The following is a 14,598-nucleotide window of genomic DNA, read 5'->3' as shown; positions in this document are numbered from 1 at the left end:
CGGCCCAGCCCACCTGCACGGCACAGGGCACGGTGAGGGGGGACAGGGGACATGGGGACAGGAGGGCGTGCGGAGAAGGGGGGCACAGGGAAAGAGGGGCACTGGTGAGGGGGTCACAGGGAGACGGGGGTTTTGGGGAGGGGGGGGGGAATGGGTAGGGGGGGGAGATTGGGGTGGGGGTCATGGGGAGAGGAGGGGATATAGCAGCAGGGAGGACACTGGGGAGGGGAGGCAGCTCCCCAGAGCACAGGGCAGAAAAGCATGTGGAGAAAAGTAACCCCAGCCCCTGGATCTCATCCCTCCCCCGGCTCAGCTGGGCCCCCTGTACCTGCTCAAAGAGCTCCACAGTGTAGCGGGAGGGGAAGGCGGGCGGGGGCGGGGGGCTGGCGCGGCCGTTGTCATGGCAGGCCCCCGGGATGCTGTTCACCGAGCGCCCCGAGTTGTAGTTGCACTCCAGGGTGTAGCTGTGGGGCACAAGGGAGCCTCCGTTACCCCACGGACCCTCAGCAGGGCTGGGGTGACCCCGCATGTCCCTCTGGGAGAGCCACTTTGGTGGAGCTGGGGCACAGGAAAGCGGCAGGGTTTGAGGAGTGTGCTCTGACAGCAGGAATGGCCCATCCCCTGCGCGAGGATGTGTGGACATACCAGAGATCAGCGTGATGGGAACTTGGGACGGAGCTCGTGGGGGCCTAAGGGTGGCACCCAAAGTGCAGAGGTGCCTGTGAGGGGACCTCTCAATCACCTCTGGAAGGTGATGGAGAATGGAGGGTCCCTGATGGAGAAAGGGAAGTGTCTGATGTCAATCCAGGGAGTGGGTGGCCACAGCCTCCCCCCAGCCTCCAAGGTGTCCTGGAGTGAGCCCTCCCGGAGGCAGGAAGGAGAAGAGGGGCTGGGAACTGCTGGCTGGGAGGGCTCCCATCTGTCCCACTGGCCAGAGACAGCTCCAGGGCCAGTCCAGCCAAAAACCTGAGCAGCTCCATCCCTGTTTGCCTGAGGCACCACACGGGCACTGAAAGCACTCCCAGCACCTTTCAGAATGTCGCTGTTGGATCAACCCCAGGCTGCTCTGGGCCAGCCCAGAGCAAAGTACCAAGCCCAGCCTGCTGTGTGTGTGTTCCTGTATGGCTGGATTGGTGTGTCCCTGACCCACCAGAGCTGGGCACAGAGCAGGGGCCGAGTGCATGGCAAGCACCAAGGAAACGGGAGAGAACCTCCCTTCTGTGGGTCTGGCTGCCAGTGGTGTGTTCCCAGCACAGAAACGGGCCAGGAATATCCCATCCCACGTGGGAGGGGGCGGATCATAGGTATCCCCGGCTCCTGGGATCACAGATGGGCTGAGGCTGGAATCTCACACACAGCCACGGGGATTCTGCGCCCACGGCAACTCAGCTTAATTACAGCTCAGTACAGACACGAACGTCTCGGAAAGAGAATTCCCCCTGGAAAGCCATCCAAGAGCGGGGAGGAGAAGCCAGAGCAACTGCAGGAAGAGTGTGGAGAGGGAGGAGGGGGAGGGCTTGGCTGAGCCTCTGCCTCAGGAACACAGCAGCACCTGGCACAGCCAGGCCTGGCTTCTGCCGACCTGCCCCGGAGCCACGCAGGACAGGGTGGTCCCACGGAACTGGTTCCTCCTTCCCCCAGTCCCATGCCCAGCACGGGCACTCAGTGCCAGGCTGGACGGTGCTGCCCTACCTGTGGATGATGCCCAGGGCTTTGTAGACGGCCACACGCCCGCTGCCCTCCTTGGACTGCCCGTCCCGCTTGTCCCGCGCGTACATGTTCTTCTCCGAGAAGTTGCAGCCCGTGAAGTCAAAGTGAGGCGAGTTCAGGGAGATCAGTTTGGGGAACAGCATGTTCTCCACCTGTGGAGAGCAGCAGGGGTGATGGGAAGCCCTCAGCTCCAGTGGGACCAGTGCCAAGTGTGGGGATTCACCAGGGTTGGCTGGGCCCGCTCTGCTCCAGTTCCAGGGTCTCACAAGCTCCAGCTGTGCCCAGAGGATGCTGCCCAGCCCTGCCCACCTCGCACTGGGCTCTCCTGACAGCCAGCTGGGAGGAGAGGAAGGGAGCCCAGTGGCACTGCTCTTCCCCACCCTCATCCCTCAGGAGAAAGGCAACTCTGCTGCTGGCCCACACCAGCTCCTGGGGGAAATCTGAGACCTCCTAGGGGAGGAGAGGGAGGGGAAAGGAGAGAAGGAAAGAAGGAGGAAGGGAAGGAGAGGAGGAAAAAGAAAGAAAAGTAAGATAAGGAAGGAAAGGAGAAAGAAGGGAAAAGGAAGGAGCCGTGACAGGGATCTCCGTACCCCCCTCCCAGGAGTGGGAGGGAGCGTTGGGGCCCGTGGGGCGGGGGCAGAGCAGCAGGAGGGTCCCAGCAGCCCCGGACTCACCTGGTCGTTCTCGTCGCTGAAGCTGTTTCCGTACATGAAGCAGCCGCGCTTGGACGCGTGGCCGTGCAGGTCCACGTAGTAGGCCAGGCCACTGTCCCGGGGCGCGATGGGCTCGGGGGGCTCGGTGGCCTCGGGCGGGGGGGCTGAGGGAGGCCTCTGCACCCCCTCCTCACAGTGCTCGTGGGTGTGGCTCGAGGGCAGGATCCAGGCGGGCCGGTCCGCGCTGTCCGGGCGGGAGGCGGTGCCGGCACACCAGGCACCGGGGGAGTTCCGCGCGTTGTTGGCTTTGTCCAGCTCCGACAGCGCGGCCTCCGCCTCTGGGACGGGAGGGTTGGGGCATTTTGTGCTCAGCGAGCTGGTGCTGAGGGGAGAGACAAACGTCCTCCAGTCTGGGGAGCCCGGCAGGACGCGGCTGTGGACGTGGTGGTAGAGCAGCACGGCTTTGGCCCCGTACACCGCGGGGTGCAGCTCGGCGTCGGGGTGCAGGTACTGCCGGTTCAGGTTCACCCCGCGGGAGTCGGTTCTGCAGCAGGGAGAGCAGAGACGTGAGACCCTGCCAGGGTGCCCTGGCAAAGCTGAGCTCACCTCACAATGCCAACACTCCAGGATCTGTCCTGGAGTACAACAGCCAAACCACCCCCTCACAGCCAGAGGCTGCCCCAGAGCACTGAGGACCTCGGCAAGGCAGAGCCCTGCATGATATCCTAGAGAAGGGAACGCAGCTGGGAAGGGGCTGGAGCAGCAGGAGCAGCTGAGGGAGCTGGGGGGGCTCAGCCTGGAGAAAAGAAGGATCAGGAGGGACCTTTTCCCAACCCACAACTCCCTGACAGGAAGGGGGAGCCCAGGTGGGGGTCGAGCTCTGCTCCCAGAGAACAAGGGACAGGAGGAGAGGGAACAGCCTCAAGCTGTGCCAGGGGAGGGTTAGGTTGGATACAGGGAACAATTCCTTCATGGAAAGGGCTGTCCAGCCCTGGCACAGCTGCCCAGGGCTGTGGTGGAGTCCCCATCCCTGCAGGGATGGATGTGGCACTTGAGGACACGGGTTAGTGGTGGCCTTGGCCATGGGAGAATGGTCGGACTCAATGGTCTCGGAGGGCTTTTCCCACCCAAATGATTCCATGAAACATGGAGCAGTTTTCCAGGCAGGAGAGCCCAGCCTGGCCCCGCACTCACCGGTAGTGGCCCCGCACCACCCCGTCGGGGTTCAGCATGGGGATGAGCTTGAAGACGAACATCCGCCGCAGCATCTGGGCACGGGGATCCTCCTCCCGCAGGATGAAGTCCAGGAAGCCATTGAAAACAAAGCTGGAGGGGGTTTCTCCTGGGTGGACTCTGCTGCTGAGGAAAAACACCTGGGGACAAGCAGACAGGGGTGAGGGGGGTCCCTGCCTGCCCCCCAACACTGCAGTGCAGGAGGGTCTCGCAGACTCTGCTCCCCACGCTCCACCCAAACGCTCCAGCCCTTGGAGACACGACACAGTTTGGGTCACAGACATGAGAGTGGCAGCAAAGCACTGACACGGGGGCCAGTGTGGGGGCTGCTGACCCCCCTGTCCCCAGCACAGCCCCGATGCAGACGGGGCCACTCACCCTCTTCCCGGCGAAGCGGCGTGGCCGGGGCGTGCTGGTGTCTGGGAAGAGCTTGTCCAGCCGTGGCTCCCGCTTCTCCTGCATGCCATGGCACGAGGTGACTGTCAGCAGGTCCACACGCAGCTTGTCCAGAGAGTGGCACAGCAGCTCCCGGTGGTAATAGACGGAGTCCAGGGGGCTGTGGGGCGAGGAGGGGCCTCAGCCACACCCAGAGCGAGGGGGCTCCCGGCTGGGCACTCTCACACTGGGAAGGGGATGAGAGGGCTGGGAAGGGGGTGTGGGGGGCACACCTGCTGGGGGACATGTGCCTGCAGTCCTGGAAGCGGCCGTCCAGCTGTGCCAGCATGTCCTGGCACTCGGTGTAGGAGAAGGGGTAGCAGAAGGCAAAGTAGGTGGTGGCCCCGCGGTGCTCCAGGAACCGGTGCACGAAGGACAGCACGAACTGCGCCTCCACCACCTGCCACAGACCAGGAGCAGGCTGGGCACAGGGGCCACCCTGGTACAGCCCCCCCATCCTCTTCTGGCCCCCTCGGGCATCGCCCTTGGCTATCCCCATGGGAATCACTGCCCAGCCACCACCCCTGCTGTCCTGGCACACCAGGCTGTTCCCTGCAGATCCTTCGGCTCCTTGCTCGCCCCACCAACGAAACCACACCTGTCCTGTCCCATGTCAGGGGGTGGAAGGGATGCTGCACCCCTGGAAGTGTTCAGGGACAGGTTGGACGGGGCTTGGTGTGACCTGGTCTAGTGGAAGGTGTCCCTGCCTGGGGCAGGAGGTGGCATGAACTCTCTAAGGTCCCTTCAGCCCAAGCCATGCTGGGATTCAGTGGTTCTCTCTGGTTCCTGTTCCATGGAGCAGAGGGTCTGCTGGGAAGGTGGGCACCACCTCCCCAGGGCAGCACACATGGACCGAGGAGCACCCAGAACAGGAATCCCTTGGGCAGCTGCCACCACATCCAAGGAACCTCCTGGGAATCACCCCTGGGCTGTGCCTCCCAGGGCTCCCCCAGCCTCCCTGGCTGTGCCCCCCACCGGGGCAGCAGCACCTGCTGCCACAAAGAGCTGTTTTCTGGCCACTTTGGCACCTGGTGAAGGGGAAGAGAAGCACCAGGAGTGCTCAGGGGGCAGTTCTGTGTTCCCCCACTGAAAACACCCCATGGTGGCCTGTGCCCAGCCACAGCTCCCTGGACCCTCCTCTGCACAGCCCTGAGAAGGGACTGTCACTAACCCCCTTCCCCCGGGGGTGCCAGGGACAGCCCAGCCACTCCCCCGCCCCAGCAGAGTGCAGTGGTCACCCCGTGGCGAGGGAGGGGTGTCCATGGGCCCCGAGCCCCCCCCGCCCCGTGTCCCACCTGGAAGCTGGGCCGCTGCCGGATGCGCTCCCAGCGCGGGCGCACGGGCAGGGTGCGCACGAAGGGAGCCATGCCCTGCGCGTACAGCCGGCTCTGCTTGTTCATGTTGAGGATGTGCAGCTTGATCAGCTTCCCCGGGGCCCCCCCGCGCACGCTGAAGTAGAACCAGGACCTGGGAGCGGGCAGGAGCGGCGCCGGCTCAGCCCCTGCCCGGGGGTGTCCCCCGAGGAGTCCCCCCCCCTCCCCCCCGGGGAGGGACCAGACCCCCCCCGCCCCCCCCCACGGCCCCCCGGACCCCCCTGGCTCCCTCAGCCCCTCTCCCCCCCCCCCCAACCTCACGGACCCCCTTCCCAGGGCACCCCTACACCGACCCACCTACCCGCCCATCCGGCCCTGTCGAACCTTGTCTGCCCCCGGGGGGGCTTAGCTCCCTGAGGGAGAGGGCACAGACCCCCCGAGCCCACTCCCCGGGCACCCTGACCCCCCCCGCCCCCCCCCCCCCCCCTTCCTCAGCCCCCCACCCCCGCCGACCCCCGTTCCAGGGGCTCCCTCGCCCCGCACCAGCCACTCCTGGACCCCGCCAGCCCCTTCCCCGGGGAACCCCCGACCCCAGCGCCCCCCGTACGGTACCAGCCGCCCCTATTCGCTCCCCCCGCCCGCCGTTACCTGTTGCCGTTCTCATACTCGGTCTGGGCGCAGTCGGGCCGCGTCCACACGTTGAACTCGTAGTCGGCGGCGGGGAGCGCGTTGGCCCGGGCGGCGGGGCCGCCCCCCGCCTCTGCCGGCCGCACCTGCTCCACGTGCGCCAGGTTTCCCGAGTCGAAGCGGGAGCTGAAGAGGAGCCCCCCGCAGCGGATCTCCATGGCCCGGCGGGGCCGGCCCCGGCATCGCCCCGGCGCGGCCCCGGCACGGCCGGTACGGGCCGCCCGGCAACAGCAACGCGCGCGACCATTGGCTGCCGCCTCCCAGCAACGCCGCCGCCCATTGGCCGGCGCCTCGGCAACGGCCGCGGCGCCCCTGAGGCCGCTCCGCCTCCCTGACCACGCCCCGTGCAGACCACGCCCCGTGCAGACCACGCCCCATGCAGACCACGCCCCCAGGTACCTTCACACCTGCCCGTGCTCACTAGTACACGGAGCACAGGTGTGTGCACAGACACGTGTACACGGAGCACAGGTAGGTGTGTGCACAGACAGGCACGGACACGTGTACACAGAGCACAGCTGTGCCCACAGGGACAGACGTGTCCGTGCCCATGCGCGGCTGTGTAACGCAGGTTGCACACACAGGTGGACGTGTGCACACACAGCTACACAGACACACCTGCGCTCAGGAACACAGGCACGCGCACACACACCTGTGCACGCGGCAAAGGGACACGGCGGCAGCAAAACGGCAGAGGTGGGACTCGAACGCGCACCTCCCACACGCCGGGCGGGCGCTCTACCCCCTGAGCCAACCCGGCGGGGCGGGGCCGCGCGGCGCCAGCGGCTCCTTTGTAGTGCTGCACACTGAGATGGGGCGACCAGGATGCTGCCCCGCCCACTGAGGGGAAACGGTGCCTTCCCCCCAAAAATGTGCTGTGGATGGGGCGCAGGGGGCTCTGGATAACCCCCTGCACCCTGCAGGCATCCTCAGTAAGAAAAGAAAATAAAGCACGTGGAGTAATTATAAGGAAAAAATAATAAAATAAATCAGTTCATTTACCAGGGGAAAGGGGTGGGGTGTGGGGGTGGGTGGGGGCTCCAGGTGTCCACCCCTGATCCTGTGAGCAGGCAAAGCACAAGGGGACGGGGATCACCCACCAGGGACAGAGGGACAGGGAAAGCCAAAGCAGTCACAGGGTGCGGAAAAAACCTGTATGTGTGTCTCCCCAGCCCCCCAGAAAATAAACCTCCCCCAAAAGCCCTGACTTGACCCAAAGTTCCTGTGGGCATTGCCCTCAACGTCTCCATCCCCCATCCAGCTGCACTGGGATACCCCTTGGCAGTTGGAACGTCGGGAGACAGTGTGACCTTCTCCAGAAAGCAGCTCAGTGTCCAGAAATCATGGCCAGGGCCCAGTTTTTGAGGGCCAGGGTTGTGTTTTGCAGGTAAATCCAAGAAGAATAGGTGAAACTCGTCAGGTGGTCCCTTACGCACTCCCATGTCACGTCCCCACTGGAAAAGCAAGAAGGGGTTATGGGGGGGGGGGGACAGAGGCCGGGGGGGGGGACCCGGGGGGGATACAGGAGCCCCTCGGGCAGGGTGATGCTGGCCCTGGTGCCACGTGCCCAGGAGCAGGATGAGGGGCCACCCCCCAACAGGGAGAGAGGTGGCTGATACACTGAGGGAGCCCCTGGGGGAGTGGAGCCCAAGGGACCCTGGGGGACCCCACAGGAGGGTCTACTCACTTGCAGGAGTCGAGGCAGCGCTGCCAGCCCTGCTGCAGCACCGAGGCCAGGCCCTGCAGCAGCGGCACCAGGCAGCTCCACACCAGGAACAGCAGCAGCTCCCGCACGCACTCGGCGAAGTGCAGCAGGGACTCGGGGAGCCGGGTCTGGACCTGCAGGAGCAGAGACAGCATGGGGGGAACATCAAACCTCCCAGCAGGTCTGGGGCTGGGGTCCCAGTAACCTGACAGTTCCATCTCACCCCCTCCCTCCTCTGTCACCCCTGAGCCCTTCCCCACCTCCCCCCTTCTCCAGCACACAGCAAACAGGGCACCCACACTCTGTGCAACACTGACATCACCCCACTGCCACCAAAACACTGGTTTTCAGGACACCAACAGCAGGAAGTTCTCCCAGCCCTCTCCCTGTCAGCCCTGACAGCCACTGGAAGCAGTCAGAGCAGGGGGGCACCATAGGGGGACGAATGGCACCGGAGATGTGGTGCAGGGCCTCCCCCTCCCCAGATCCCCAGCACTCCCCCTCCCATAAGCACCCCACTGCATTCCTGGTCTCCTCCAGCCCCGGGAACCCCCCCTTACCCACTCGCTGAGCCAGGGCAGGCTGCCCCGGAGCCATGAGAGCAGGGAGTAGCACTGCTGGGACACATCCCGGGCCAGCTCACCACCCGTGTCCCAGAGCAGCTCCAGCTGCGGCCGCAGGACGGACACGGCCGCGGAGCCGTGGTGGGCCAGGCTGTGCTCCAGCCACCTGCACGGGAGTGAGGACTGGTGAGGGCAGTGCCAGACCAGGGCACCACCGGCACCACCACGGGGCACCGGAGCTGCCACCGCAGGGTGGACAGAGAACTCTCGGCTGAGCTGGAAGTGCTCCCAGGCAGGGCTGGGAACAGCTCCCGGCTCCCTCCCGAGCCTCCATCGTGCTGCACGACGGCCTCACCCCTCACACCCGCCATCTGCCACCCACCCACGCCAGTGCCACGGACCTGTAGCCCTCGAGGCAGCCGTGGGACACCTTCTGCCAGGCCAGCTGGGAGGCGGGCAGGACGCCAGAGGAGCGGAGCAGCCGTGCGGAAGAGGAGGCTGGAAGAGACAAGAGTGTTCCTTGAGCGGTCCCTGGCTGACGGGACACGTGCCAATCTGTCCCCAGGGGCTCTGTGGTGACACGTGTCTGTCTGTCCCTGAGGGCTCTGCTGTGACACGTGTCTGTCTGTCCCTGAGGGCTCTGCGGTGACACGTGTCTGTCTGTCCCTGAGGGCTCTGTGGTGACACGTGTCTGTCTGTCCCCAGGGACTCTGTAGCCCAGCAGGGGGGTTAGGGCAGCCCTGAGGGACTCTCCCAAGGGGACACAGGCCAGGGGGGTTTGTCTGCAGCTCCTGTCTCTGCCAGTGCCCCCAGTTGGACAGACGGCCAGGCCCGCTGCTCACAGCAGCCACGGGACGGACCTGGGAGGGAGGCAGGGACACAGGGGCTTCACTCGGGGGAGCAGCCACAGGATTGATCCCAGAGACATTCCTTGATAGAGCAAGAGGAAACAGCCTCGAGCTGTGACAGGGGAGGTTTAGGTTGGAAATTAGGAACAATTCCTTCCTGGAAAGGGCTGTCCAGCCCCAGGGGAGGGGTCGCATCCCCATCCCTGGAGGGATTTAACAGCCGTGTGGATGTGGTACTGGAGGACAAGGGTTAGTGGTGGCCTTGGTAGCGCTGGGGGAGTGATGGACTCGATGCTCCCAGAGGCTTTTCCAGCCTGGATCCCTCTCTGATTCCGTGACTCTCAGCACACGGAGCTGGTGCCGTACCCTGGAAGGAGCCGTGTGTCCGGACGTCGTGCAGGAAGAAGCCGGTGGCAAAGACCAGGAGGACGAGCAGCAGCTGCGACCAGGGGAAGCCCCGGCCCTTCATCTTGCGCAGCAGCTCCTGGGGGGGAGGATGAGGCCCTGTCACTGTCACTGTCACCATCACCGTCACCATCACCACGGTGTCCCGGTGCCAGGGAATTCCCGGCACGGCCGCGCCGCCCTCCAGCAGCACCCGCCCCCGGCGTCCCAGTGGGGACCAGTGTCATCTGCCGGGCAGCTGGGAGGATGGACAGGGGCCAGCACATCTGTGCCGGCGTGTCCTGTGTGTGCCCTGCTGTGGGGCCCCGGCCCAGCACGTGCCAGCAGCAGGAGGGGCCGTTCACAGCCCCAGCACAGGGCCGAAATCCAGCTGGAGTGACACCGGGTAGCGCCCACCCATCGTCCACTGCCGTCCCTCACCTTGCAGGCGGCGTCACAGGCAGCCACGTCCTGGCCCCCTCCGGCCCCTCTGGCCACCAGCTCCTCGTTGGTCACTTTGAAGGAGCGAACGGTTTCCTGCAGCGACTGACGCACCTCAGGGACAGCAGGAGCTGCGTCAGGACCCCCAGCCCCTCGCAGACCCCCTGAGCTGCCATGGCAGGGCAGTCCCACGGGGACACTGCTGGCACAGGGAGCCCCTGCAGCAGCACGGGGACATTATCCCACCCCAAGACCTCCTACCTTCTTGCTACAGCTCTCCCAGGACTCCAGGAGGTGGTTCAGCAGCAAACTGCGGGGAAGAAGAGAACAAAGGGCTTGGGCAGGAGCTCCCAGAAGGAATTTAGGAGTCCCAAAGGCTCTGTAGGTGGGTGCTGGGCCCACATGGAGCTGTGGCATGGACTGACCTGGACTGAGCGAGGTGCTTGGTGTAGAGCTGCCTCCAGACACTGAAGCTCAGCGGGTCCAGGCTCAGGCACTGGCTCATGGAGTTCAGGAGCTGGGGAGGGGACACGGCTGGTTGTTACACCCAACCCTCACCCCAGCAAACCAAACACTCTGTGCCCCAGGCAGTGCCCCAGCACAGCCTCCCACCGCCACACTCAGGGCACGAAACTCAACTTTGGCACCCCTGCCCATGGCAGGAAGTGAACAGGATGGTCATTACAGTCCCTTCCCACCCAAACCATCCCGTGATCCAGTGATTCCCAGTCCCTGGGTGTGGGTGGCAGGACCCCTGCCCTGCCATCGCCATCCCCGTGGCAGCACATGCCTGCCCTGCTGTCGCTCCACAGCAGCACCAAACCCAGCCCGTGCCCCCCGAGCAGGGCTCACCTCCTTCTTCATGGCGGGGGGGCAGGTGGGCGTCGCTCGGGACAGGAAGGAGGGGAAGTAGGTGTGCAGGGCTGTCTCGGGCCGGGCGCCGAACGCCAGGACCTTCAGGCGGGGGTAGAGGCGCCGCAGCTGCTCCTGCAGGCTGGGGGAGAGCAGGGGCTGATGAGGGGCACCGGGGGCACAGGGGGCACCAGGGCCTGCCCTGTGGCACAGCCACGCTGGGGGACAGGGTGCCTGGATGGACTGGTGTACCTGGGTGACAGTGAGTTGTTGGGCATGAAGGTGAAGTCCAGGAGCGGGAAGAAATCCTTGGGGCCGATCATGCCGAAGCCTTTGGTGAGGTTGGGGTGCATCCTGCAGAACAGAGCCCTGAGCTGCTGTGGGGGCTGGAGAGGGGCAATACTACCCAGTGGGAAATGGGGGTCACTCACATCAGCAGCCGGTCCAGGTAGGAAACAGCGTACGGGGAGAGGGACTTGATGCCGAGCACCGGGAGCATCACGTTGAGCCACACTGTGGGGAGAGGTGGGAGGGGTCCAGCTGGGCTGTCCCTGCACCGGGACAACCCCCCCAAACCACCCGGCGGAAGCGCAGGCAGATCCCTCGGGAAGGGCTCCAGGGAAGCCGCACTGCAGGGGAGCAGCAGAGCAGCACAACCCCCGTCCTTCCAAGGAGCATGGCTCCTCCCAGGATCCAGCCATTCCCTGCCCCGGCCACAGGAAGCTGCTCTCCACATCTTAAAGGTCTTTCCCAACCTTTTCCCACCCCAGAGCAGTACCCCCAGTGGGAGCAGAGATGCCCTGGCAGTGCCAGGGAGAGGGATCCCACCTGCTGCCCCCGGCTCTCACCTTTCAGGCCCTCGTGGAGGTCGGTGAACCCGGCCTGTCCCAGCGCCCAGAGCACGGTCAGGCACTTGGCCGGCCGGTTCTGGTGGGAGCGCAGCACCTCCAGGTACTGGGGGAGGATGGGACACGTTAGTGGGGAAGAACCACAGCCCACCCCACCCCAGCGAGCCCGGAGCCATATGGGACTGTGGTGGCTACCCCAGGCCATGGAGCAGCCTCCAGAGCAGGGCAGGGCCCCTGGATGGACTCACAGCTCCAGTGAGGCCAGGAACCACACTGGGGGGACGGAGGGAACCCCAAAACCCAGCCCAGGGGGTGCAGGCCTGTTGAGGAGGGCAGGCAGAACACACTAGGATGCTGGTCCCTCTGTGTGGGGAGGACAGGGAGGCAGAAGGGCTTCATGCACAGGACAACCCTGACCCCTCCCAAAGGAATTCCGATGGACAGGGATGCTCATCCTCCAGGGTACCCCCAGGGTGGGAGGAGGAGCAGCACCACTGGGTTTGCAGCACCCACAAACCCGGGTGACCTCAGCTCACCTTGCCCAGGTTGGTGGTAGCAATCCGGGGCCTGTCCAGGAGCAGTGCCTGGATGCAGATCCTGTATCCATGCAGTGACTCCCCTGGAATGGAGAGGGGGGTCCTGCTCAGCCATGGCCACCTTGGGGCTCTCCCTCACAGCCCCCAGTCTGGGCACTTCCCAGGGCTCATTTTCCCCCATGCTCCCCGTGAGATCAACCTGGCGACAGCCAAGCCCCTTCCCCAGGGACATCCCAACACAGCTCCCAAAGCAAAGCTCCACCTTGGCTGCTCCCTAAGGACTGTTTCTTGCTATTCCTGATGCTCTGGACAGCAACGAGCCCCCGGGCAGGAACAGCCCCTCACCACACACCGGTGGGCAGGGGGTGTGTCACCCCTCCCCTTCTCCAGGGAGCAATTCCAAAGAGCTTCCAAACAGGCGAGGGGGATCAGCAGCCCCCAGGGTCAGAAGAGGGAGCCCGGTGCTCACCTGGGGCCTTGTCCAGCTCCTGCAGCATGGTGTAGATGCAGTGGTCGAAGAAGAGCTCCAGCACTCCCGACGCCCTTCCCAGCAGGGTCCTGATGATGCTCCTCAGCTCCTTGCTCGCCAGGCTGTACGGATAGTCTGGGGTGAGATGAGGGAGGGAGGGAGGAGTTTGGTGAGACCCCGTTTTGGGGAGTTCCAGCAGCTGGAGGAGCCGGCCCGGCACGAGGCGGGCACAGGGAGCACCTCGTCCTCAACCCCCGGCAGCACCCGGCCCCTCCACGGTGATTCTGGTCCAGAGGAAGCTAATCCAGCCCTGAGGGATGGCTTCCCGTTGGACATCAGCAGTGCAGGATGGACACAGGCCTGAAGAAGGTATTTTGCTCCTTCCCCCCTCCCCATCCCGAGCAACACACGCTCAGCGCGAGTGGGGACCACCAGACCACGTGGGACAGGGACATCCAGCCCCAGCATCCCTCTGGATACCTGCGAGTGGATTCCCAGACTCCAGGGAGCGGGCAGGGGTCATGGGTCCCCACGGGGAAGGGGTGACTGGGGAAGCCTCCTGTTTGCCAACGGCACAGGCAGTTCCACTGTGTGTGTGGCCAAGGGGAGCTCATTGTGGGGACAGCCCAGAATGAAGCAAACCCTCCCCATTCCGCTAATTAAGGACTGTGGCCCCGCCCCTTCCCGACCGGCAGCAGGACACAGGACACGGGACACAGGACATGGGACACGGGACACGGGACATGGGACACGGGACACGGGACACGGGACACGGGACACAGGACACAGGACACAGGACACGGGACACAGGACACGGGACACAGGATATGGGACACAGGACACGGGACACAGGATATGGGACACAGGACACAGGACACGGGACACGGGACACGGACCGTGGGGGTGCTGGCTCAGCACAGGGTCGCTCTGGGGTGCCTGCAGCTTGTAGTTGAGGTACCCGGCCAGGTCCTTCACCCACACGGAGGGGTTCTCGGGGAACACGCTCCGGCTCTTCTCCAGCTCCTTCTGCAGATCTGCCAGGTCCAGCTGGAAGGGACAGGCGGACAAAGTTAGCCTGGGATGAACGGAACTGGGCAAAAAGCAGGGGAAGGGAAAGTCAACTCTGGCTCCTATGGGAGTGTGGGGCCTCCATCCTGGGAACAACGCCCTTCCCGCTTGGAAAACCCCAGCTGCTGGGGCTCCCAGGGATCACCCTGGGCAGCCAGCTCTGTGCCAGTGCCAAGGAGCCCGTCGGCACATGATGGCACACACCAGCACTGCCAAGGGTCACTCACAGCTGCAGCTGGGCAAGGATCAGCCTGGGTTGATCCTGGACACGGCTGGTCCGTGCGGGCACTGCCAAAAGCTCCACACCCAGAGTCCTCCAGGGAGGAAACAACCACGAGCACCCAGATCCCCCCGATGGACAACATGGCAGTGCCAAACCAGGAGCGCAGCAGCAGCAGCTCCTGTCCCCTCCAGCCCCCCCTGCTACCCAGACACGCTCACTCCCTGCTCGTACACCCGGATTATCCGCGGGCTCAGAGGAGCGGATCTGTCAGGGATCTGCCAGGGCACGCTGCAGGGCTCGGACTCTGGGTGAGGTTTTCCAGAGCCCAACGTTCCCTGTGAGCAGATTCCCACTGCCAGGGCTTGGCAAAGTGAGCTGGGCACCCCCGGGCAGGTTTGGCTCAGCCCCACCTTTCAAAAGGAATTTGACACAAACCAGCTGCTGCCACGGCAGGAAACAAAACCCCAACCCCCCATCAGTGACCTGGCAGAGCCACGTGGTGTCTCACACCCCGAGCACCAGGACAGCCCTGGCTCTGCTGCCCTCCCAGGGAACAAGGGAACCATGCAGGGTCCTGCACCCACCACCAGCACTCTGGGGAGCAGAGGGAACCCCCGTGCAGGGGGGGGG

General features: G+C 64.9%; 2 protein-coding genes across 3 annotated transcripts in view; both read right to left on the bottom strand.

Annotated features, from left to right (window-relative positions):
* Positions 1 to 6,242, bottom strand: part of AGBL5 (ATP/GTP binding protein like 5) — a 10,741-nt gene extending 4,499 nt beyond the window's left edge. For both annotated transcript variants that reach the window (XR_003531945.1, XM_027669185.1), the window contains exons 1-8: positions 5,993 to 6,242; positions 5,327 to 5,498; positions 4,265 to 4,431; positions 3,975 to 4,152; positions 3,558 to 3,736; positions 2,385 to 2,907; positions 1,693 to 1,862; positions 329 to 464 (exon numbers count right to left, since the gene is read on the bottom strand). Coding sequence is in view for 1 of the 2 variants with exons in the window: in XM_027669185.1 (XP_027524986.1) it covers positions 329 to 464; positions 1,693 to 1,862; positions 2,385 to 2,907; positions 3,558 to 3,736; positions 3,975 to 4,152; positions 4,265 to 4,431; positions 5,327 to 5,498; positions 5,993 to 6,189 (1,722 nt within the window). In the remaining variant the exon portion in view is untranslated. The remainder of the gene's footprint in view (positions 1 to 328; positions 465 to 1,692; positions 1,863 to 2,384; positions 2,908 to 3,557; positions 3,737 to 3,974; positions 4,153 to 4,264; positions 4,432 to 5,326; positions 5,499 to 5,992) is intronic.
* Positions 6,243 to 6,997: 755 nt separating this feature from the next.
* On the bottom strand, positions 6,998 to 14,110 carry TMEM214 (transmembrane protein 214). Its single transcript, XM_027669192.1, has 16 exons — positions 13,973 to 14,110; positions 13,574 to 13,724; positions 12,678 to 12,812; positions 12,209 to 12,291; positions 11,673 to 11,778; positions 11,256 to 11,337; positions 11,077 to 11,178; positions 10,825 to 10,966; positions 10,398 to 10,489; positions 10,234 to 10,282; positions 9,973 to 10,086; positions 9,514 to 9,631; positions 8,701 to 8,797; positions 8,297 to 8,465; positions 7,719 to 7,870; positions 6,998 to 7,485 (listed from the first exon to the last, which is right to left on the bottom strand). The coding sequence occupies exons 1-16, from the start codon at positions 14,108 to 14,110 to the stop codon at positions 7,359 to 7,361; spliced, it is 1,857 nt and encodes a 618-aa protein (XP_027524993.1). The 3' UTR covers positions 6,998 to 7,358.
* Positions 14,111 to 14,598: the final 488 nt, after the last annotated feature.

Source organism: Corapipo altera, unplaced genomic scaffold (genome assembly GCF_003945725.1).
Source record: "Corapipo altera isolate COAL_440 unplaced genomic scaffold, ASM394572v1 288, whole genome shotgun sequence".
Lineage (NCBI taxonomy): Eukaryota > Metazoa > Chordata > Aves > Passeriformes > Pipridae > Corapipo > Corapipo altera.
This window is presented reverse-complemented; position numbering and strand designations above follow the sequence as displayed.

Coding starts and splice junctions, on each gene's coding strand:
- TMEM214 (XM_027669192.1), bottom strand. CDS start 14,110: ATGTTGTCCATCGGGGGGATCTGGGTGCTCGTGGTTGTTTCCTCCCTG. Junction 9,632..9,972: donor CCTGTGACGCCGCCTGCAAG/GTGAGGGACGGC, acceptor CCTCCCCCCCAG/GAGCTGCTGCGCAAGATGAA. Junction 7,486..7,718: donor CGCTGCCTCGACTCCTGCAA/GTGAGTAGACCC, acceptor TTGCTTTTCCAG/TGGGGACGTGACATGGGAGT.